This window comes from Ambystoma mexicanum, chromosome 10 (assembly GCF_040938575.1).
Source record: "Ambystoma mexicanum isolate Mex_15411 chromosome 10, UKY_AmexF1_1, whole genome shotgun sequence".
In the NCBI taxonomy this organism is placed as follows: Eukaryota; Metazoa; Chordata; class Amphibia; order Caudata; family Ambystomatidae; genus Ambystoma; species Ambystoma mexicanum.
This window is the reverse complement of record NC_090932.1, coordinates 427632270-427658273: the sequence shown is the minus strand read 5'-3', so window position 1 is coordinate 427658273 and position 26004 is coordinate 427632270. Positions and strand designations below refer to the sequence as shown.

The following is a 26004-nucleotide window of genomic DNA, read 5'->3' as shown; positions in this document are numbered from 1 at the left end:
CTTCTCTGTTCTTTCCTTTGATGTGGGCAGTGATCTCTTTTTCGTTCTACGTGCAGACGGTGTCAGTATTTTTATAGAACCATGATTGGACATTTCCTTTATTTTGGACTGTGATACTGTTTTATTTGGATCACTACTGGTTTACCTTCACACCCCTCTTTGAAACTAGAAAGTTCGAAGCTTGAAGAAGGGAACCACAAGAGACCCAGAGACATTGTAAACTCCATTGACGTGGAAGGTTACAAGGGAAACCCTTTTGAGATTAACTATTTTGAACTGGAGGCACTACACCTATTGGTAAGACCACCTGAAACCAGCTGTGGTTTACATTAACCTTTTTTTTTCTTGAACCACAATGTTTGCCTTAAGAAGACTTCCTATCACATGTTGTCAAAGAGTGAGGGCAAGCATAGGTTTGGACACAGATGGATTTTGGTTTTGGACTTTCAGACATTGACGGCCCTTAGAAACATCATTTACGGGAACAATCCCTTTAGAGTTAGGGGCAGTTAGGGATTGCACAACCCCAGAACTTTATTAAATAAAGGTGTTGAAACTGTTACCTTTGAGTTTGCGTCTCTCTTGATACTATTTCTGTCTCACAGCCCCCAACGCCTCGAATGGCCCGTTATACATCTGATTCTGGGTGTTATTTAGCCCTGACATATCATAGCGAAACCCTGCCTTCAGAGAAAACCAAGTACTGAGGGCTGATGTATCTGTCACTGGGATCTATGGATTGGAAGAGAGGTGTTTGGAGTGGGGTCCTCTGTGGGGGCACACCTCTTTGATTATGTGGTGTGTTATTCCTTATTTGAGTTTGAGCTGCCTCTAATGGTATCTCCCCAGATTTCACCTCTAGAATTGCAGGTGTAGGTTTTTGCTTGTTTTCCTTACTCCTTACCTGACCTTTGTCATGGGGGTTTATTTCATAGACCTGAGTGGCTTGTTCAATGATCCATTCTAAGAATTGGTCTCTTTTAAATGTGTGCTCCAGATGAGAAACAATGTCTTGCTGCATCCCATAAAAGAACGCAATTTGATCCAATCTATCATAGAATCATGCTAAAACGTCAATATCGTGGATCCTTCCAATAGATGATGTCTAATGTCACTCTTATCTGCCAAGAGATGTTTTAGCATGATTCCATGATATATTGGAGATACGGAATCGGTTTAGTAATTTAGAAATACCGACTTGATCCATGCACTGTTTTTAATGTAATCCATGTGGATACACCTGTCCTGATGCGAAGGGAGGGTGAAAGTAGGAGAATGTAAATCAAGTACACCCTTTGAAAAAGCGCTATCATTAACAGAAAGACAGTTGTTATATCTGTCTCACATAGTAGACTGTGGTGGTTTTCCATTGATTATGGTTGTTTCTTATTAATTAGGATACCTATGCTTAGATGTTGGATTTTAGGGTTTACAACATTATTGATTCACAGCCATTATTGGCATAGCCCTCATTACGACCCAGGCGGTAAGTTACCGCCTGGGCCGTGACTTTACCACCATGGCGTAAACTACGTTTACGCCATGGTGGTTGGCGGACTTACCGCCCCATTCCGACCTTGGCGGGGCGGTAAGTCCCCAATCCCCATTTACCCTTCCCCATTCCCCTTTTTGCCCCATAGGGCATAATGGGAGTGGGGAAGGCGTTAATTACGCCACCGTAAATTACGGTGGCGTAATTAACTCCATGGTCCCTTAGCGCCATGGATTTTAACACCTGCTAAAAGCAGGTGTTAAGTCCGCCATGGCGCTAAGGGACCTCGTACTCAGGCGGTAAGGGTCGGCGCTGTTTACGGCACCGTAAACCCCTTACCGCCTGAGTTGTAATGAGGGCCATATTCTTTTATCGTTTGTTCTCAATTGATGGCTGGCTGTGGTGGATATTAGCACTTTGACACATTGCACTTTGGGAGATTTTATGTGAATATACATATTGTGATGATTTTATATGAAATAAATTGTGTTTGTAATTGTTCATGGGTATATTATGTTTTGCTAACAAACTATTAGCTAGCTATGGACAAATTAGATAATGATTGAATAAATGCAACTGTTTTGTGACAACATATATCCTCATTCTTCTTTTGCGTATATTATTGTGTAAATTAGTCCTTTGAATGAGATATTAAGGGTTTGCCTACCATTTTGGTTTGTGTACTTACTGACATTTCATCAGCGTACAAGTTAATGGGGCTCATTACAAGTCCTCCGGGATCCCGCCGGTATTTCTGGTGGGATACCGGGGGACTACCGTGCCGCCACCTGTTGTACTGGTGTTACCCACAGGTGGTGGAGACGCCCATAAATCCCCATTCCCATGGAGTCCGACAGGACTCCATGGGATGGTGATGCCGCAATCACCAGCACTGGTAATGCCGGTGCCAGTGATTGCAGCAATTGTGTGACAGTAGGTCAGGCCTGCCGGTAGATCACATCCCCTACCGGCAGACTTGGAGTTTGCCGGTCCGTAAAGGTGCCGGTACACATTGCTACCTGCACCTTATTTCCGACCGGCAAACTCATAATGAACCATAATGTGTTTGTTATTCCTGTGATGTCTCTTCCACTAGACTAGGGAGATTTGGGGAATAACGTCCTTGCATTAGCCGATCCATCAAAGATTATTTTGCCGTGGTCCTGGAATACTGGATGGAGCAGGTCCCCTGTGTTGTGTGTTCAGCACCTCTATACATCATTACCAAGAGGCCTAGTTGACCCTTTTTCAATTCAGTTTTTGCTGTTGCTGAACCAGGACCACTCAGATGGATTCCTTAGCTTGTTAGAGGAGATGCCCATTGTGTTTTGACATATTTGGAAGGAAGACACATCTGACAATTAAAATTCATAAAAGATTGCAATTAAAAAAAAGCTGGCATTGAGCTATCGATTTGACAAGCGGCACTGTTTGCGTTTCAGGTGGTGGACATTATGAGAGTGAACGTGGATAAGGTCCTGGAGAGAGACCAGAAGCTCTCGGAGCTGGATGACCGGGCAGATGCACTGCAGGCGGGCGCCTCCCAGTTCGAAACCAGCGCTGCCAAATTGAAGAGGAAATATTGGTGGAAGAACTGCAAGGTAGCCATCTGAACACTTCTTGTTATTGTTTTGATCCCATGCACAGCACTGCCCCCTCCCCTTTCCCCTGGCACTTTTCTCCTCCCCCATCCCTTGCACTTGCGCGATCTCAATGTCACTTGGCCTAGTAAGATCATTCTCTCAGTCCTCCCTCTGTTCCCCCTTCCTTGCCTCATCGCGCCTTGAAACACTTGTGCATAGGTGCTTTGCAAATGCCATATCATATAACTACGGAAGAAGAGATGGATAATTCTCTAAATGAATGTGTCAAGAGGCCAGCCCAAACTCTAGAAAATCTCTCTTCAAGATATAAACACATAGCTTCTTTGTAAACCATTTAAATAGCCAACTCCATTTTAAGAGAACCTGTGCACAGTTGACTTGAATATAGATAAAGCCTGGCCATCCATGCTCCTCAACAAAGCCCTTATCATTTTGTTTCCTAAGTGCCATTGAATAGAAATTCATGTAGGCTTGTTTTAGACAGGCTATGTGCAAGATAGTCCACATTCCCCCGACCGTACAGTTTCTGGCATTGAAGATTATTATTATGGTATCAAAAAAGCCTGTCATTAAGTATCAACCGTACTCTCCTCAAAGAAACCTTAGATATCTAGATAAGCCAGTGTAATTGACCAATTAGAGTAATGAGGTGGAAGAGGGTACATTAAAACTGATTCTGCAGCACTCTGAGATTCATGATTAGAGTTTAATTCACTGTGAGACAATTATTTTTGGATTGGTATAGAAGTAGCAATAGCAATATTTATGGACTCCTGTACATATCTAGAACCATGAACAGTCGTAGTTATCTCTAACTGCAAATATTAATAATGGTTTTTGGTTCTTGGTAATTTTCATCTCATTTCCTTCCTTGCCAAACTACTATATGTAGCAGCATTCCACTGATTTGACCTCATGTTGAGGGTACAACAAGGCTACTGAACAACTTGATGGCCTACATGCTGGACTCAGAGCCAGCAGAGTCACTGAATCAGTTGTAGTACATAATCCTAAGCTCTCTCTGGTCCACCATCATGCTGGTGTCACTGGTTCTTTTAGACCTGTCTGTGACATCCGACACCATTACCCACAAGGTCCTGATTGAGATGTTCAATGCCGCAGATATAAGAGGCCATGTTCTTAAATGGAAGCAGTCATGTCATTCATAGATGGAAAAACACAATGTGTGCTGCCCTTCTCCCCAGGGGGAGCCACCTTCTTTGAGGCTAGGGAGGTGAGCCTGCTCGGAAAGACCCTCCCAGTGGGTCTGGACAAGTGGGACCTCACTGGGAGTGACTTCCCTATGGGGGACAAGGACTCCCATTTCATGAGGAACTCCCTTTGCAGACAACATTATCTGCTTATATGGAACTGCTTTTAATAATCAGTACCGTGCTTTCCTTTCAATTGGCTTCAGGTAATGCTGGACAAAACAAGAGACCCGAAGGGAAATGACACGCCCCTTTGAACGAAAACCATTATGTAAAAGGGACGAACAGATCATCTAAGGAGAGAGAGAGACGTACGCAGGGGAAGTCATCTGATGTAGGTACCTCTTCAAGGGGCTTAGCATGGTCCCACTGCAGTGCCTGCAGCAGCATGCAAGAGAGAATGTCAGACGAGGATGCCGGACTCCCAGCCTAACAAACAGTGGGGAAGCCTCTGTGAGGATGGACTCCCGGAAACTGTCCCATTTGGTGGCATTGCCACGAGAAAGCTGTGGTGGGCCTGAGGGGCTGCTCAACAGCTCTGAAACCAGAAAAACGTAGAGGAACACAACCTCCCATTGGTAGACCTACACCAAGAGAATGAGACACGGAAAGTAGAAGCGAGAAAGTAGAAAAAGAGAAGAGACAAATCAGGCATATCCCAATGCCCAGCCAATCCACCCATGTCACGTGGATGTACCAGGGTGGACCAGGAAAGGGGAAGGCAAAAGGGATCACATGAACTGTGTAGAAGAAACTACAGTATTGATTAGGGGACCTTGAGAAAGAACGAACACCAGTCTTGAGGGACACATAGAGAATTATCCAAAATAATTGTTCAGGAGCATTGGCATGGCTTGGTAAAAGATATTGAGGAGAACACCAAAAGTCAGGAAGTTTCGAAAACCTGAAATATCATCTGAGGTGAGAAAATACAAGTGTTATCCATTTCAAAGTTTGGATGTGATCGACCCTACTTAATGAGAGAAACTAACAGACTCAGTGGTTTTAATGTGAAAACAACTCATGAGAGTCTGAGGAGAAGGGGATTTCATATACTGGTCCAAGGAGACCAGGAAATATCTCAGAGACTGTAAGATATGGAAGCCTAGTAAAACCGAACGCTGGTTTCGGAACTGGAGAGACCGGAATATAAACCCGCGGAAAGGCTACAAGAATGTAGTACCCAGCGACTAAAAGAGTCCTATGAGACATTGAAAGTCAAGTACAATAATGTCTGAATGCGGGTTACAGAAACCCGAAAAAGACAAAGGGTAAGCCTTTGGAGAGGCCCCAGGAACTTGTGGTATCAAACAATTGAAATGGGCTGAGAACGCCCCAGCAGAGACAGTGTAAAACCTAAAGAGTCTGAAGGCTTTAACCTGAAAGAAAGAAGATTAAAAGATCAAAACCAAGAGGGGCAATACTGATAGGTCACACAAACCCCTGCAGACCAAATCTGTAAATCTGTATCAAGGATGACAGAGACCCATAAGAAACTACAAAAAAAACAGATGTGTCCCATAGCGACTTTCTCCATTTATTGGTGATAACAGAACTTTGTATGTTTGGAAAACCCTAAGACACAGCCGAGGAAGTACTCATAAAGTGAAGGTCCCAGAAGTTGTAGATTCCGGCAGAATTCAGTTATTAGTTCTAGTGGTTAGGGCCAGATAAGAGTAGCTTTTGGATAGAGGACATTTTCTTTGGGCTTTTGACGATGGCTAAGCAGCCTTAGTTTGGCTAGGTAGAGAATATCCTTGCATCAATAGGTCGAGTTAGGCATTGAAACTGTCCTCTGTGTGTCAAGCTCCTCCTTCTGGTCCGCCACGGTGTCCATCCCCCCCTTTTTAGTCTGAACAACATTCAGTGAGTTGCAGACTGCCTCAAGGCTCTGCACTGTCACCACTACTCTTCAACCTCTGCCTTTGTCCTCTGTCCTCCTTGATAAGATAGTTTGGCCTGTAATTGATCAGTTATACAGATGACACTCATATTCTTCAGCAGGTTTCCGCCATCACATCACCTCTCCATCCAGGTAACTTTGCTGCCTGTATCAGTGCTCTAAATCACTGGATGTATGGTAACCTCTTGAAGCTGATCAGATCAAAAACGAGATCGGTAGCTGAATCATCACAGCTGGAGCCACCTCTTTGGTCCCCTGACCTCAGACTATTCCCCCGAGTGTAAACCCTAGGTAAAGATCAATCTCTGGTGCAATAGGTTATCTAAGAGTCAAAGACTGGATCTTTTCTGCTCCACCATCTTCATATGTCATTTCCCTCCTTGGATAACTCCTCTTAGGGAGAAGCTGGGATTGCCCTTGTGCTATCACACTTTGACTTTAGGGATAGAATCTACATGGAGGCCCTTACATTTGTGCTCCTTAGACTTCAGAAGCTAAAGAACGCTGTAGCTAGATACCTTATGAACACTAGACGGCCTGACCATATCTCCCCAGTATTTCATGCCCTGCATTGCGTTATCTTTTACTTTACTTTTATTTTACTGTATATATATATATATATATATATATAGCGCGGCCATGGACCCTGGGGCTCGAGGGCACTACAAGACATATCACAATAAACAAATCAAAATCAGTATAAAAGGGAGAGTTAAAATATTGAAATATCATTCCTGATGTACAAGAGGATTACACTGAATGCCATCTGCGTCTGAATTTCTCGGGACATATGGTTGTATTCTGTATCTAACTGGAGGACTCACCTCAGGGGGCAACAGACTTGCAGAAATGCCCTGCTGTAAGTAAACATAGACGCATGGGATGTCGCTCCTTTTCCTACCAGGCACCCCTGCTTTGGAATACACTCTCACCACGCTCTCTTTGGGAAATCGATTCTCGGCCCCCTTTCAGGAAGGCCTGGGAGATATAGCTTTTCTGCTTGTAAATCAGTTTTTGGGCACCCTTCCTTTTGGCAGTTAATGCCGTGAAGTCACAGTGCTGGCAAAAAGTTCACTGTATAAGTGAAATTAACGTAACATAATTTAACTTAACATAGAGTAGCCCTTTTTTCCTGGGGTGTAGCTTGGGAACACTATGTTGTGCAGCACCTGTAAGTCACAAGAGTGTGGCAAAGCACCTGCCAGGATTTATCCCCTCAGATGACCTAAATCAATAATTAATTTCATAAACAATTTGACTCCACCTGTGCTTAAAGGAGCGAGTGTAGGAAACCCTCTCTGCTTAGGAAAACATAGCTATGTAAAGTATGTATAAATCAGCAGACCGAAAAATGCCTTGCACATTTTCTTGATGTAAATAATTAAAGTAATACAATGCAACAAGACCGCTTTTTACAGTTAAAACGCCTTCCCTTCCTTTCATCTGAGGACTTATGGCCTATTCAGACCCGTTTCCCTGACTCCACCCAACCAGCTCAATCTGTGGTCCATTTAGCAAACCACATTCTGTTCTTCCAACTTCTTTGCTTGGGTAAGGTGGGAGGCTGTCCTCCTTGGGATTGAGGCAGGAAATTCAATAAGAGCCAAAGCTAAAAGGCTGTAGTTGGGAGAAAGGGCAATCTAAAGACAGGCCCATCAAAAAATGTGAGCAAGAGTAAATACTTAACTCCAATTCTGGGTTGTCATGGGAACCATGCCCCTGAACTCCTCCTCTCCAATAGCCCTTTACCAAGAACTACAGTGCTAATTATTTACTTAATTTATTTACTGTGATATAGTTTGAAACACACTTTTCACACAACACAGTAATACTAATCCAATTCAAAATCAAGAAAAATTCACACGGCCATAACATGATTACATAGCAATACTGCAATGCATCAGAGTATTGAAATAAAAAGCAGAAAGTGAGATGAAAGAGAAGCTCAGGGTGTTATGTCCAGTGATGACAAACAGTTAGTCTGTAGATGTCCAGGAGAGATGAGATCTTTCTCCACATGAGTGTGAAGTAGATGATGCCCACTTCACTCTTCCCACTTAAAAACAGCTCCCATCCTCCACGCAACCTTTCTGCATCCGTCATACCTATGTCCACCAGTGTGGTTTGTCTCAATGTTCCCAGGGCCTCGCACTCAAACAAAAGATGTTTTACTGTTTCGAGAGCACCTGCCCCGCCCAATCGGCATTCCCTGCATTCCTTAGTCCTGATGGTGTTGAGTTTCAATTTAATATAGTCCCAGACAAGGGAGTTGCCAAGAAAGTGTTGGATATATGGGGGCGGTGTGTACTGATCCCCGATGTGCCAGCAAAATTCCGATGTGTGGTTTTTAGTTACTAAGTTAGCCATTAACTGCCCAAAGCTATTCTCGTTCAGCATTTCCTTGAGTCGGTGCTTAAATGTGCTTAGTGTCATGTCCAGCTTTTGATGTCCTTGCTGTAGCCAGTGGTTGGTACGTGTATTCATGTTGGCCAAGTAGCTCTTAGGCATTAATACTACTTGTGCAGTTTTGGCCATATGTATAAGGCTCATGAGAGTTTGAGTTGGCACATTTGAGAGTTTCCATGCTGTTACCATACAGCTTGATTGAAATGTTAGGACTATGCGTAACACACTGAATTCCATGTCAATAGTTGTTCACTGTGGTAGTCTTAATAGCCTTTTTAGCAGCGTGCGCTCCAGTTTGCTGACCATTGCAAGGTTTTGCATAGCCATGGTTCTGCTCCATACAGGATGGTAGAGGACATTTTAGCATGGTAAAGATTGAGCAGTGCATCGATTGAGAACCCTCCTGCCTTGTTGGCGAATGAGCTAATAATAATAATAATAATAACTTAGCATTTATACAGCGCTACGAACCCTCAGGTATCTGAGTGCTGCTTATTATTACCCATGGTGTGTGGTGCTCATTTATCGACCTCGGAAGGATGAAAGGCTGAGTTTAGCCCCGCCGGGATTCGAACCTGCGTTAGCAGGCTCTGCACAGATGTCAAAGCGAGCGCTCTACTCGCTGTGCTATCGGACCGGCTTAGTGCCAATGAGGACGGAGGTTCTGGTCCGGATGTATTCTAAGTGCACAGTGCTTTGTAGCTTATTGTAAAGGTACAGACCCAAGTACTTGTAGTTGTTGAACACTTCGATTTGTCTATCGCCCATCTCCCACTTCACTTGCTTTATTTATTTCCTGGGCGGGCAGAATACCATGATTGTGGTCTTTGATATATTTACCACCAGAGAGTTACAGTCAGTGTATTCCTTCAGGTTGTCCAGGGAGGCCTGCAAGCCACATGGAGTCAGATCAAGGACAGCAATGTCGTCCGCATATCCAAGCCATTTCATTGCAACTGATCCCTGTTTAGGGGGGATGACGGATGAACAAGTCAAAGCATTGCCCATGTCAGCTAGCTAGAGATTAAAATGTATGGGCGGAAGGTTGCAACCCTGCTTGAGGCCACTACGTGTTTCTGTCCATGCAGTGGTTCTTCCACCTTGATCCATCCTGATTTTGACTTGGCTGTTCTGTTGTAGGGGAATGATCATGCTCAGTATGCCAGGGGGAATGCTCCAGCCAGCCAGTTTGCCCCTAGGTCGGTTACGATCTACAGCATCAAACATGCCACTAAGATTAATAAATGCCACGTAGACAGGTGTTTGTCTTACCATCCACCATCCATGCCTGTTGAATACTTATGGTAAGGGCCAGGGTGTTAGTAGTAGTATTGTGCTCCTTCCTGAAGCCCGTTTGGTTGAGGGGGATGATTCCACAGCCCTCTGCCCATGATTCTAGCTCCTTTAGAAGTACTCTGGCAAAAATCTTAGCCAGGGCATCCAACATTGCCAGGATACGATAGCTACCTGGATCAGCTGGATTGCCCTTCTTATACACAGGAACAATGTTACTGTCGCGCCAGAATGGAGGGATTTTCTGTGTGATCCCAATAGTGGAGAAGAGTGTGTGTAGGGCCTCAGAACCGACATCAGTGGCAGATTTCATTAGTGAGCTGCAAATGCCATTGGGTCCGGGTGCCCTAAACGGTTTTCAGAGTATTGAGATGGCTGCTAATATCTCTAGGCACGAGGCAGTATGGCCAGTTAGTACGTCGGTCGTATACACTCTGGGTACCCTCATGTGCTACCTCAAATGCCTTTTCAATATGCAGGTTCCATGTTTTTTCTGAGGCACCATTTAAGTCCCTAGTTTACTTACGCTTCGATGGCTTTTCTCTGATGATACTCCATAACTCACAGGAGTCATTCGTTTGAGAAGCAAAAACCAGAGCTTTCCACTTATTGCATTCAATCAGGTACTTGTGCCTTCTCAGCCAGTTGGTATAACAATTTTTTAGGTCCTTATGTTTTCAACAATGATTAGTGGGATCTAGTTCGGTCATTGCAAGAGTACGAAGGTCACTCCTTAGGACTCTTTGGCGATCTTGTATTGTCCTGTCGTAGGGATATCTGTTTTTTGTTAGCGATGGTGCCAACCCTACTTGCTGACTTACTTCTTTCTGTTGCGCACATGCTGATGTTCTCAACTATGTTCACAAATGCCTCAAGGGTTAAAGTTGCCATTTCAGCACTTTTTGTACCATCAATTTCCTTGAACTCCCCCAGGAAAGCATTTAGGGCATGTATGGTTACTGGCAGTGTTTTTTCACAAGGTTTGTGTCCTTCTGTGAAATCCAATTCGGGGTAGTAGTTACGAAGAGTTGGCCATATTGTGTATTGTCAATGCAGAGTCCTGGGAGCTTTAGCCTGGCTATAAGGGGCTAATTATCGTTTTCGTGGCGATGCAACACACACATGTCCTCAATTATCGTTGAGCTGTTGTTGACGAATAGGTAGTCCAAAATGTTACTCGCAGTGCCGCTGACGTGATTGAAGTTAGCAGGAGAGTGAGAGGGAACCACTCCATTAACCATAGAAAGTCCAGCCGCTGCCATTAGTCAGCTCCATTTAAGCCCCTGTTTCGTTCTGCTCATTCTGGGCCTAGGGAGTGATGGGGCGGAACACAGCATGTCATTGTCTTCCTATTGCAGTATAGAGGGGATAATTGCATTAAAATCACCACAGAACAATAGTGTGCCCATGGCCTTTGGGTGTTCTAGTGCTTCCTTTAACTCCCTCATCACCACACAATGAGTCTTATCGTACAGGGGTATGTAGATGTTGATTATGCCAATCTCTTGGGCTGTAATTTCGGATCATCACGTGGAACATTTTCCCTATGAAGATGTTCGAGGGGCATGGAACCTCTTCCATTTTGATGGGTCTTCTAACTCCCAAGAGCAGTTCCCCTTTAGGACATCCTCTAATGCCTTGGCTCACAGGGCAAGATATCAGTTGCCACCCATCCACTACAAGGGGGTCAGTCAGCCAAGTTTCCTGTAGCGCTATAATGCTCAGTCGGTCAATATGTTGCAATAGGCCATCTTCGCTAAACAGGTGTGTTGAGCCACAGGAGTTCTAGCTTAGCAAGAGAAACTGGGGGGAGGAGTCAAGGTTAGGAATGCAGATCCCCCGGCTTGCCACCATATTGGCCATCCACAACCAATGTGATTCTTCTCTCGATGGCTCACTGGTCTCCTTTGTGTTTCTGCTGATTCTTGTTGATAATAAAGTTATGGGTTTCCTTAGTACAGTGTTGGTTGCGTTAGAGTGAGATGCTCTAACAAAGTTGGATTGTGCAATTGATTGGCCTTTTTTATTTGGCAGACCTGCTTGCCATCCCAAATGGCCCATATAAGTGAGGATCTCTTGTTACAATCATGGTGTATTCGTAGCCCAATTTGTAGAAAGAATGACAGTGTTCCAGGGTATAAAAGAAGAGATTTTGCTGTAAAGTGGACTATTGATGTAGCGTGACTGAAATCCTCACAGATGTCAACTATGGCAATATCACTACTGTTAATAGTCTGAAAGTTGGCTCACAGCCGGATGTCCCATCTGATTTCTACCCCATTGTTGTCTGCACCCAACAGGTCCAAGACCAGCCTCTAAGTTGAGGGTGTCTGGCCCCCAGTGGAATGGCTCCTCACAGGTTTTGTCACCCTCTTGTAGTACTAGCTGAGCCGCCAACCGGTGTCCAGAGGTCATCTCTCACTCCCCTCCATTTTCATCTCATGATGGATTTTTTGTCTGAGACCTGGCAGCAGGTGGCTTGATAACAGAGACTTGAAGCAACTAGGGTGCAGGAGATGGTGTCCTTGAGCTACAGCAGCTCATGCGCCACACAAGAAAAAGCCAAGAGAGGGGGGTTGTAGCTGCAGGTGAAGGCATGTTCCATTCTGAGGTAGATCTACTGGCGATACAGGCTTAGAAGTTTGTGTTGCCTGAGGAACGTTCGAAGTATCATTAGGCCCAGAAATTGCATCCCCCTCCTTTTCAGTCATTTTTGATCCAGTCTCTTCAAACCTCCAGCACGGAGATGTGCACATTTTATAAAATACATTTCAGTGTTAGTGTGCTTTATGGAGGGACAGGGCTTCCTGTCCTTGTCCTACCACTTGCCCAGAGCTGTACCCGTGGTTAAGATTTATTCAAAACCGTCCAGCCATCAACTTTTGGCTTTGCTTTAGTCACCCCGAGTGGGACAGGTATGCGCAGACATGGGTCCCAAGCCTGCTGTCTATGTTTCAGCCTTGTTGGGCATCATCAGTGAAGAGTAGCTTGGATCTCTGGGCCAGCAGGCTCGGGACCCACGTCTGGGCATACCTGTCCCACTCGGGTGACTAAACCAAAACCAAAAACTTGATGGCTGGAAGGTTTTGCATAGATCTTAACCACAGGCACAGCTCTGGGTAACCCTCCAGACCATTGTTTTTCAGCGTTCCAAGCCATTACAGAGGGGGAAAGACCATATGGAAATCAGGCTTGGTCCTACCCCTATAGGGGCAGTCCAGCCCGAACTGCTAGGTCACATCCCACAAAGAAGTGTCAGTTAAGGGCTGTTTTTTGGGCCAGGCCTGAGGCTGTTTCCTTGTTACTCAAGTACTTTCTTTGCATTAGTAATAAACCTCTGGTAGCAGGAGTCTGCACACATACAAGGTTAGGGGTGGGATGTAGGACATGGATGCTCCCCCATACATTGTCTCTGGGGTATGCATCACATAGCCAGAAAAGGCCTCCATGGTGATCATCCTAGTCCCATCCTCAAGCTCCCACATGTCACTTTGTCAAGAACAGAGGATTTTTTTGGATCACATGGAGAAGTCCAGCAAACAGGCACTTGATGCTCTTCCACTTAGACTCCTCAGATGTAGTGATAACACATCAGAGAGGCTTGCTAAGGTTTATGAAGTGTACTAATAAATTGCAACTCCCCTGAACACGAATTTCATATGCATGTGCCAGTAAGTGATAGCAAAGTTAGGGAATGAAAGATGATACTGCTACTGTGCACACACAGAAGACTAGATCAGTGCTTTTTCGTGATTTGTGATTTTGGGGTAATTTGTAAAGAGCAGATTTTCTCCGAAAGGTATCTTGGCACTATAGAAGATTTTTCAGGCAGATGCAGGCTTGATTAATAGCCAGAGAATAGCAAGGTATTCCGCTGTCTCCTGATTGTTAGATAGTTATGTTTGTTTCCCTGGGAAGAAGGCAGAGAATTCCAGACCTTTGAGGCCACACTAATGAATGCTCTGCCTTTCTTGCTTTCCTGTATTAAGAGACAAGCAAGGATGTGTCTTATTTGGAGCAATGTTTTCTGGTAGAAATGCAGAGGAAATTTGAAAGATAGTGTTGTTAGTTTAGTGCTTCAGATAGCTTGTGAAAGTGATTTGACTTGACAACCTATGAAGTGCAATGAAGTCAGTGTAAGATGATCACATTTATAAAGGCTCAATAACAGCCATGAAGCTGCATTCTGGATCCTCTAAAATAGGTCAGTTCCAAATAAATACTATTTACAAATTCCAGCAGGACCTAAACAAACGTGTTCACAACTAGAACTCAGGGAGGGAAAGCAAGCAAAACAGTATTTGTTCAAGTTGCCTAAGATGAAGAAAGCATGATTTGACAAATGCTAACACCTGAGGAGTGAAAGACATTTCTGTATGTAAATTAATACCCAAGATTGTGTATGGTTGAGGGTGGGGAAGAAAGAGCCAATGCATACATTCCAAATCAAGGAGTTTAAGAGATCAACAGATGTGTTGGTAATCAGTACTTTCATTTTTCTTAGGTTAATCTTAAAGGTATTATTGGGCATCCAGGTTTCTATTGATGAGAATCATTCCCTCACTTTAACTGAGGTGAGACCCCGGTGTCCTTAATGTTTTACAGAAATCTGGCTGTCGCCCACATACTTGGAGAAGAACGATCTACTGGAACGAATCAGCTTGGCTGAATATGGCTGAATATATACTTCAAAATAAGTACTCATAGTGTTAAGCCATGTCGAACAATGCAGGACAAATGTTTAGAGCAGGATGTTAGCGGTTATTGTTCGAATGTGTTTTCTCTCTGAGAATTACAATTTGGTCAGTTTGCGCATCACGTCATCAAAATGGAATGATTTCAATTTCCCCAAGAGAAAAGGTGCAGGAAGATCAAGTGAGATCAGAGCTCTGCCACCATCCAGTTCCTCCAAGAGGAGAAGCAATGTGGACATAGTAACCAGGTCAGTGGTTTTACTAGGCCCAAAACCTGACTTCACTGAATGAAATAAATAATTCTTCTCTACAACTGTCTGGATTTGATGTGGCATCCAACAGTCACAATGTTTCGCCAGGACGGAGAGTTGGGAAATCATTCCAAAATTGCCTGGGTCGCTTGGATCCCACAGATGTTTCTTGGTAAAGGGCCGACCGCCTGCTCTTTTTTAAGTTACTGCTAGCAAACCATTATTCTACGAATAGTTAAACAGATTGTGAGTCTCAACCATGAATAATGGTAGAATATTTTTATAGTTCTAAAGTGGAGATAGGCCACTTGGTGATCGAGAAGAACTGATTAGTGTTTCCAATGCTTTTGGTCCAGGTTCTGTGAAACTGTGTTATGGTCATGGTTGTAGCTGAAATCATACTTCTGATAAGGATTAAGAAGAAGATTTGAAGAGAATTTCAGTCAACAATCTGAAAAATGGTGGGACAGACGTTCAGGTGGCGCCTGATGCAGCACTATAATGGAGGTTAATGTGTGTGGTGTACCAATATCTTTCATAAAAGAGAACAGTACCCTTCTATCAATGATGGAACTAGTCAAAGTTTGATACTTTGATACTTAATACCATGTATTGATTTTTTAGATTGCCAAACGGACAAGGCAGAAAGTGAAACTAGCAACCAATATATGTGTAGATGCAGGGAATAATGGTAGGACAAGGCTCACGTCAGGACTACCATTCATAATGTTGACCTTCAGCTCACAGCAACAGCAGTGCTTATCCCAGTAAGACACAGGGGCATTAATAATGACCTGTGTGCGATGCCCCACCTGGAAATGGTTATGGAGGCATATCTCGGACATCACTTTTGATTACCAACTTTCAGTTCAGCATGTATGAAAACACAAAAACTTGCTAAGGAATGGAAGCCCTACTTTGAGCAGCAATTGTTCTGGATTCTAGCTGCGCATGAGACTCTGGACTTGATTTGCTCTATAATTTATTATTGTCTAATTACCCTATGTTTCCTCCTTTCTAGAGCTTTAACATGGCTAGTTGAGAAGTTGTTTTACTGTTAAAAAAGACTTTAAGTTTATTTATTTATTTATTCACATTTGTTGAGCGCACAGCAACCCAAAGGCATTGTGGCGCTAGTTACAGACAATTGTTTCTCTTAGTTGCAGACATGAATGAATAAGTGTATTCTTTTGCAACATGTGGCTGAAAGCACCTGTCAATACATACAAGTATTATGACAGAACTCTGTAGGACAGAGGTGGACTCATAAGCGAAGATGGATACTACGACCAGAGTTGTGCATGTGTGTTGATGAAGTGAAAAATGCCTATTTTAATACTTTCAAACCAATTTGTTGATTTAAAGCTACACATTAACACACATTAGATCTTGCAATGTGTTATATGTACTCTCATAGATGCTGACTTTGGACCAGTATAGTATTTGATGTGGTTCAATTCTCAGAATGAATACCTTATAAGAGTGGATTAAGTAGGCATGACCTGATAAGTACAATGGTGAGAGGGGCAACTCTCTGTCAGTCAACACTCCTAGCCCTTATTTGAGTGAACGGTGTGACCGGGTGATAAAGTGAATTGTGTAAAATCACAGGTTGTATCATTTGAGAAAGCTTGGATTGAGCCTGTAGTTGCATATGGTGATATCATAGCCCCATTGCAATGTTTTGACCTGGAAAATGAAGGCTGTCGATGGCAATGATGTTCTGTGTCACAGCTGTTGGCTAGGCATGGGTAGCATCACATTGCTAAATGTAACCAGCCATGTGCGATTTGAGGGCTCATTGCTGGTTGGTGTTTATTATAGGCCTAGAAGAGGATAGATTTGAAAGGGCATCTTCTCTGAGAATAAAAAGGGTTCAATGACAAATGGAAGGATTTTGAAACATTTTAATCGATGCACTTAAACTAGATGTGAGATGTCACCTCCGTGGGCGCTCTGACAGTACAGCATTGCTAAGCACATGCCGTGTCCATCTTCCACAGCAACTTTAAATTCCTCATCTTTGGTTGGGTATGAACGGCCTCATTATGAGTTTGGCTACAATCCCAGAGCACTTACTGCCAAACCTGTTTACCACTGCGGCTACTTAGTCCTGCAAATATACTGTGGGATTATGAGAGGGGTAACAGTGGCATTAATCCCCCTTTTTCAAGCCCCTGCGGCTTCATGGAGATTTCAACAGATTGCCCGAAGCGGTTATTCTACAGCTATGGCAAATGCGATAACAGTTGGCTTTAAAGTGGAGGATTTATCTCCAGCAGGTTTCTGGAATTAAACCCTCCACTTCAAGGCCAAACCTTTAATTCAGCCCTGCAGTAAAAATGCTAATTCTGTTAGCAATTCCAAAAAATCGTGGTAAAACAATGACTGCCATTTTCCTACCACAAAGCCCAACTTGTAATGAGGCAAAGATTATAAATGGGCAAGTGGCTTTGATATCACAGGAAAACAAAGATGAAACCCTGAATAACAGATCCATCCCACCTCGTGCCTGCATCTATAATCCATTACTAAAGACGGTCAGCAAGGGGTTAGACTTGCTCAGGAAAGCTCCCTCCTATGTCCCCCTCCCCCTATCTCTATAGGATGGTGGTCTTGAAATATGTGCTGTTCTGGGGAATGGCGTTGAAGAGGGGAAGGGAGGCTGGAAAGCTATGCCCAAGGGGTAGTAGTAAAGTGGAGTGATGGTTTGTATAGAAGATCGCTGTCTCCAGAGCTCTGGTTCTCACTAGGCTGGGCTACTGCAACAGCCCCTTTCTAAATCTGCCTGCCTCTACTCCCCGCCCTCTGCAACTCATCCAAAACAGACCTGCGAAACTTGTCCTTGGCCTCAAGCCCAGGGATCGTATCTCTCCAGTACTGAAATCTCTGCACTGGCTTCCAGTGGCAGCGAGGATTAAGTTCAAAAGCCTCTGCATTGTCCACAAGGCCTTCTGGGGCCTGGAACCTAAATACCTTCAACTCTCTCTTTCTAAATATCTTCCCTCTTGAGCTCTTAGCTCATCCGCCTCCAACTCCCTCAGGGTCAGTCGCTTCTCCAAGCAGCAAGTTGGTGGTAGATCTCTTTCTTCTACTGGTGCCTCCCTCTAGAACAGCCTTCCTTCCTCTCTGAAACTTGAGGAGAATCATCTCTGGTTCCGGAAGCACCTCAAGACCTTCCTATTTGCTTCTGCTTTCTCTCCCCCTCTCCCCTGCTGATCTCCTGGATGAATCTGAAATTGTACTGGTTATCTGGCTACCCTCTGATCTCGGGCCCAGGTCCCCTCCCCGCCAGTTGCACACCTGCACTGCCCCCTGGCAACCCTTGCAGTTGGGGACTGTTTCTATATCCCCACAGCCCCTACTAGCACTTGACCCCTGATGTCTGCTGTTACACTTGCACTTGCCAGCAGCTGCCTGCACTTTTATTTATTGGCTTTATGTTACTGTTATCCTATGTACTGCACTGCCCCCTCCCCTTCCTCCTGCACTTTTCTCCTTCCCCTCCCCCCAGCACTTGCGTGATCTCAATTTCACCTGGCCTAGTAGGATCGCTGTCTGTCTTCCTCTGTTTCCCCTACCTTGCCCCGCCGCGCCTTGAAACACTTGTGTATAGGCGTGTTATAAATGTCATATCATATCATATACTTATTTTGATCAAGTGTCGGTAATTACGCCATGGGGAGGGCATTCAATCCAGGCAAACACATTTTTCCCAAGTTTGGTTCATGATAGATGGAATTGTAGAAGGGTAGCCATCAACACAGGAACTGTTTCCATAGAAGAGTTTCTAGTGGCATCATTCAGTATAAGAGTGACGATCAAGTTGTGTCGGATGTCAATCGATGTCTGATACGGGAAACAACCCCTTGTTGGTGCACACCCCTCTGCTATTGTATTGTGCATAGCAGTGTTTTTACTTCTGCCCCCCATAAATGCCCTCCCTGTTCTGAAGCAGAAGGGGTGCCTGCTATGCGCCGATGAGTGACGTGCCTTTTTAATGGGGCAAGCTGGTTTTACTGAGGTGATCACAAGGCCATGTCGGTGTCCAAGATCGGGTGTACTAAAGAAGCTACGCCAGGAGGCGACACTTTGGAAAGCTCTTGTTCTGCAATATTCTGAAGGAATGCTACTGTAAAACCATATCAATGCACAATCATTTAGGATGTTCACTGCTGTGACATCACAGTAGCGTGCAACTGAGTTTGGAAGTAGCTCCTATGTTTAATGACTTTGTATTAAATTATACCCTTGAAAAAGGCCACTGATACAGAGTGTGAACAAACCTGTAGTTAATCTCGCTAGCCAATTTATCTCCTGACAAGAGGGCAATGACAGCACAATATAAATGAGTGGTTAGATCATACAGTAAAATCATAGTGTTGGGTTTCTTGAAACAGATGTACCATATTGCATAATAATAATATTGGGTTATTATCTTTTTTGTGTGTGCAGAATTCTTACTTCTCTTTCCCTTTTTGTTTTAGATGATGATCATCCTGGGCGCAATATGTGCAATCATTCTTATTATTATAATTAGTAAGTATTTCATTCACCAATATTCCAAATTTGCTTCCTCTTGAAACTGTTTTAGCATGGTGGGGGCTGGAGATGATTCAGACTCCATTGATATTTATACATGGAGAACAATCTTGAAGAAGCACATTATGAGCGTGAAACACCTGTGACTTAAAGTGCTGTAGATGATCTGAGATGCTTCAGGAATGGCATTGAATTTATGAAAATGATATAACACTTTGAACTACATTCATTTGACTGTTAAATAAATAACATTACTTGGATCACTCATACGAATATGCAATATTGCTCACATTAAAAAAATTGATGAGAGCAGACGCTGCTAGCACACATGGACGCTCACCACACTCTTAACGCCTAACCATTAGCCACACTTTGTGGCATCACGTTGGTAGTTGACGCCTGTTCTTCATAGAAACTATATGTTTTCACCTTGGAAGCATCACAAGTTTCAAGAGTCTTCAGTTTGTGAGTGAAAGGGTGTTCCTTACATTGGTTTGCCACCTTTTCTTTTGTGGGGAAAAGATGACCTCAGCAGTAAGTTGATAGTCACAAAGTGTGGAATTCAAAAATGAGTGTGTTAGTACAGTTATTTGCAGTGATAGAGCAGGTGGCTATTAGAGTATTCTTTATGTAGCAGTAAGAGGCCATGGAAAGGTATGCATTCTGTGAGGCAACCAATATGTTTCGCCTGCACTTTCTATTGCATGCTGGCAAGCTTTGGGGAATATGCTGAGGACATCCCACCTGACTGTTGATACATTGTTTTGTTGTGAGGGACTCCCAGGTATGCCAGAGTCTGGCTGGGAGTCTGTGGACTTGGCGGGCCCAACACCCTCCCCAGAACAAACGGAGCACTCAGTCAACGGCAAGTACAAACTGCGGTTTATTGCAGATAAAAGCAACAGGGATCAGTACAAGAACACAGGAAGATTCTGATACCTCTGAAAATTACAATGCATGCTCCCCAGTTTTGTTGTGATATTACATCATATCCTGGGCCCTTCTTCCAAAAACCTATCAGCATGAGGGATTGGGTACTGAATATTCTATAACCTACACTGTCTCCTATAGATGTTATTCTACTGGCTCTTACATGTCATATGGCTGGTCAGTACCATCCCAAAAGAACCATCTATTACATTGTTGCATAGTAGTGGGTTTACCATTGGTTCTTGCCCCTTGCCATCCACCCCTGGGTTTATAAGCTGGGATTGGTTAGAGCTGATGCCCCCAGACTTGGGACTCGATCGAGTTCTCAACTCGCTGTGCACCTCTTCAGGGTGATGTCAACGATTATGTGTCTGTATTGTAACTTGTGTGTGCGACCTTTGCCTATAAGAATATTCTCCTTACATTGCAACATTTGTTACAGTCTGCATCTGGCTTGCTAGGATCGGCTACTCTTTCCTACCACAGAAGACTTATCCATTGTCTCGTTTGACTGTACCATGTGTTTAAAGACCACAAAATTGAGCTCTGCTGCTCACAATTATGAGTATTTATTCGGTTTCTCTGCAGCTGGTCCCCTTGTTGTCTGGAAATTGGAATGTATCCTTGTATTTCTGATCTAGGCTGTGGGCCTGTCTTGCACATCCTGCTTTCTGTGCAGCCTGAGCTTGGCTCGTCTCAGGTTCAGTGGCGTGAGGCCTGCTGTAATTTTCCTAAACCTTATAATGTGGTTTCTACATTGTCCACATATGCTACGTTCTCTACATGTTAGTCACACTGAGTCCTATCAGGTTCCATATATATCCCTGTAGTTCCATAGGGTTATTCGTGTGAAGCATCTGCAAGCTTGGTCCGGATCTCTTGTGCCTTGCGGTTCTCCGTTACTACATATGGCTAAAGACAAAATAATAAAAGTAATTACAGTGTGTATATGTATCTGTTCTCTAGCTATAGAAGGGTGCACTTATGTTCTTCATGTATACAAGTGTGTGTTTGTGTGAACCAGTGTAGACTGCGAATGTGCTTCATGTCTAACGCTGCCACGTCGTGGTGTCACTAGTGACGTCAGCACCATGGCTTCTTGGTGCTCAGTTGAGGCTTCCCATATAGGCATCTCTGTCCACGATCACAGGCTCTTTGATCGCACATGGAAAGATTTGCATTGTATTAGGTCTGTATGGCTAGCTGAGAGGATACCTTTCATTGTATTTGTCAATCATTGGTGCACTTGGGATCTGTCAAAAATGAGATGGGTGGCTACGGGAATTTCATGAACTTAGGAGGGTGGAAGAGTGGTCTCGGGACACCAACCCCCTCTTCAGCCCCCCTCTGGTCGACCTGTTGGCCACATCCCGATATTTTAAGCCTTTAGCTCTTCGTTGCCATATTTTCGTGATTCCTCTGAGGTGTCCATAGTAATTCACATGATTGTCAAAAATCCATTCCATATAACTGCACACTAGTTCCAGGTTGCACCGCACCCACTTTTCTTCATAGTACTTCGCATTGAATGGGTTGTCCAATTTCATCGCTTCAAGCGGGAACATTTCACTGTTTGCTATTCTCACTCTCAGCTTGTCTTTCCTCCACTATGTTGTCTTTTGTGCCTCCTATATTCACATCCATTAGGACCTTCATTCTGATAGTTTCCTCTGCCGACTTTTTTCACTGGATGATACATTTGTTCACCACGCATAGTGTCACTATCACCTTCAGCCCATCCGACAGCCATGATGGCATCCATGACCATATCTATGCTATCCAACTTTGGTCCTTTCCGGTTCCCTTTGCTTCTTCCTCCATGTTGGCATGCATCTGGGATAGCTGTGTTACCGCTTCTGTCAATGTGCCGTTATCTTTGTCGTTGGTAGGTATGAATGTGCAACAGAAACTTCCTAATTTTTGCGCAAATTCCTCCTTCCATTGCTGTGAGCAGGTCCTGGACATATCTATTCCGGAGTGACACCAACCTTACTTCCCGTAGCTCTACCGTTATTGCGCTGAACCCATTCACCGTGGAGTTTATCATCATCATCAGCTCCCAGCGGGTTTTCTGCAGCCACTTCGCATTCGTATACGTCTGCACATATGGTATAAATGATGCGATCCGCTGAACAGTCTGTGTTCTCCTGGCACTTAATCCAGAGCGTCTTCTGATTTCAGTGAGAAATAGTTGCTGCTTTTCACTCTACTCTTTTTCACCGGCCTTTCTCCTTTGCCTGTTTGTTCTACTCTCACTGACCTTTACTTCCTTTTGTTAGTGTCCACCTTCGGGAAGTCCTCAAGCTTTACATCCTTCCACGGCATGACCAACAATGGCATATTGATGTGTACCAATGAGCAAACTCCTCCCCAGTTGGGTGGCAGCTTCTCGCATGCGTTGGATCCTCATGCCCAGTAGTGATATATTTGTACTGCTGTGCCTCTATTCATTGCTGCATGATTTTCTATGCTTCGGCATCCTACATTTTCCACAACTTCCACCTCACCATCATTGGCGTCTTCAAGGGTATTATAGGAATTGGTCCAGATTCATTCTCCACCCAATTGAGCAATTTTGCACAGCATCCCATTCCTTTATACCTTTATCATTTTCGTCTTGTACCTTATTCACCGGGCATTGTGCTAATGTGAGGCCTTGCTCCCCACCATTCCATCCTTCCATCCATCCTCCATGTATACTTGACCATACATGAGTATCTGCGGTCTCTTCCAGCACCCAGGCTCTCCACCTGTCTCTTTCACCCTTGTCCATGGGCAAGGCAATGGGTTCAGTGTTATAGTCTTTGTGTCCCCTGCTTGTGGCCCATCAGTTATATGCTGTATTGCTTCGTCCAGCTGCCAATAATTGTTCATCATATCGAGAGTCTTTATGTAATTGTCTTCATACGGGAACGTCGCTTGAGACATCCACCTCAGTGTTGCCATCTTCCCTTGAAATCTCTGAGTTGTTACCATTGCCAGGTACCTCAGGCACTCTGCTCCTGCCGCTGGTATCTCAGTTGCTATCAATGTTCTGGAGGCACTGAGAAGACATTGCAGCTCTCCCCAGTGGTTTCCTTACCTACTTTTGTCATGTGTTTGTACGAGCAGTGTTGGTGAGATAGAGATTTACCCATTTCATGTCTGTGTCAGCACTGCTCTTACTCTCCTTACTGTGCCTGCAGTGCTCTCCTGTCCACCTGCTGTGCCTGCTCCACCTGCTGGGGTTCGGGTAGTGTTAGTAGAGGATACAGCAGTAGCAACCAACGATGTCCTCCAAAATACAAATGCAAATACTCCACTTGGAATAATGAGACACGACAATATAATCACATGTCTTATTATTTCACCCATCTGTACCTGTGCTGCCCGATCCTTGTGCAGCTTGAAGATATAGTTTCCTGCCTGAAATGCACAAAAATGTGCGTTATTGGGTTAGTATCAAGTTAGTATCTTAAGCCCTGTGGACCATTTAGTCATTGATGGCAAACATGAACACCTGCTCCCACATGTCTCTAACTCCTGGGTCTCTCAATATGGCAAGAAGAGAAGGGTTGCCTTGTCTGAGTTGTGGGTAGGCTTGGGCCAAATTCTATGAAACCAAGATAATACAGATAATACACTCTGGCTGATTGTGCTTGGAAACAGCTTGATCTTCTTACATTGTGGACAAATTGGTTCAAGAAAGTGTATAGTGATAGTCAGCGGGCAATGTAAACAATCATCAATTATCACAGTCGGCTTTCTCGAAGAATGTATGTAGAGAGTAAAATAACAAACAGACAGTCTAGCCTCACTCTAAATGTATGAGTAGTTCATTCCCTAGCTCTGCTGCCCTTGAGCGAGTAACCATTGGGTGTCCTCCACTCGGCTGTGTAAGTTCAAAATCATTGTTTTGCTCCTCTTGCTGCTGATCGTTGGCACTGTTGAACTCGTTGCTAGGCGATGCTGCTGCTTGGTAGGGCTTGACATCCGAGAGGTGGTTCCAAACAGTCTTCCCCTTTAATCTGACAGATTTGTCTGCTACCGCCTCGACAATGTGGGGTCCCGTGAATCTGGGAGCATCCCACCTTCTTACAAAATTTTTGAGAAGCACTGTGTCGTCAATGTTAACATTGTTTTCTTGTCCCAGAGTCCTTCTGTCCATTGTCACTGTTGTTTTGTCCATTGTCTTCAGGGCCTCCCCGGAGATATATCTGGCGAGAGATAAGAGGCATTATCAATCAAGGAAGTAATGTAATCATACATTTCCTGGGGTAACACATTTGCACTACTCTCTGCATCCTTCAATGCCCTTGTGGGAGGAGCCAGTGGGAGTTGCATATGTCATCCTGTCACAACCTCAAGGGGCCTTAAGTGGTGGACGGACCCAGGCTTGTTGCGCAATGCAAAGAATGCCAATGGCAAACAATGGAGCCAGTTCTTCTTTGCACTCTGCTTTGTTTTAGCTATTGCCTCCTTCAAGAGGGCATTCAGGCGTTCACACATCCCATTTGCTTGTGGGTGGTACGCACAAAAGAACTTATGTTGAATGTCCAGCAATGTGTTTATGTACTTGAATATCTCAATGGTGAAGTGAGGTCCATTGTCAGATTGCAGGACCTCACACACGCCCTTTCTTGGGAATTCTTCCCGGACCAGGAATTTCCCTGCTCAGAGTATCAGGATGTGAACAGCGACCTACAAAAACAAGGAGTAGGGTGGGCACCACTTATTCTTTAAATAGTTCACAGTTTTTTCTTGTTGTTCACACTTGTTGTGGGAGGTCACCCTGTAACCTCGGCACAAGGTAATAGCAATATCCAAAAAGAAGGAACGGGTAGCTTCCGTCCCTGGATGAGCTCACTCATAAAACCCTATCCGGGGTTTCAAAATAATATTCCAATCAATTAAACACTGTCATGCAGCTAGAACACAATTACGTATTTCTATATAGCTTTTCTCAAATCTCATTATTTATTCCTGACTCATCAGTGTTATACAGTTTTAGCCAATGCATTTCGGACCTCCGTCCATCGTCAGGGCTATTAACACTGTTATTCATCAACCAAACATTATCCCATCAACATATTGTAATACATAAATACAATTTAAACCAGTTGCCCATCATAAAGTGCACCCCAAAACACAAGCAGAATTTGAAATATGAAATATAGATTGTATAAATTTCACAGAGCAGGTGATAGTTGCAGTCCAGGTGAAATTCAAGAACCAAAAAAACAAACAATAAGCAAAAGAAAATTCATTGTAGTACATTATTCAGCTGACTGCTTAACGTATGTCTTAAATAATTTGACTCGCTACCTGTGTGTCTTTTATCACCCAGAGCGCTGATCCACTCTGCTTAGTTTCTCAGAGCAGCCTGCATTCACTGTAAAATTAAATGTACATGTTGAGTCCCCCTATAGTTCTGCTGTAATCTCTCTATTCATCCCTCCCGTGCGTTCGCTTACCTTACGTCCTCCGTTCTGCAGTGTTGAGCTGGCTACCCAAAAAGAGTTGCCGCCATCATTGCAAGCGTATATAAACACACTGTTGCCTCTCGCGCATGCGCGCAACTCATTGACTCTTTCTTTCATGTGCTTGTTTGCATTCTCTCTCGAGTCAAATTTTTTAAGACATACGTTAAGCAGACAGCTGAATAATGTACTACAATGAATTTTCTTTTGCTTATTGTT

General features: G+C 44.0%; 1 protein-coding gene across 1 annotated transcript in view; it reads left to right on the top strand.

Annotated features, from left to right (window-relative positions):
- Positions 1–26004, top strand: part of LOC138491473 (vesicle-associated membrane protein 1-like) — a 414958-nt gene that overhangs the window by 363718 nt on the left and 25236 nt on the right. The window contains exons 3-4 of the mRNA XM_069617986.1: positions 2935–3093; positions 19342–19393. Coding sequence (XP_069474087.1) covers positions 2935–3093; positions 19342–19393 — 211 coding nt within the window. The remainder of the gene's footprint in view (positions 1–2934; positions 3094–19341; positions 19394–26004) is intronic.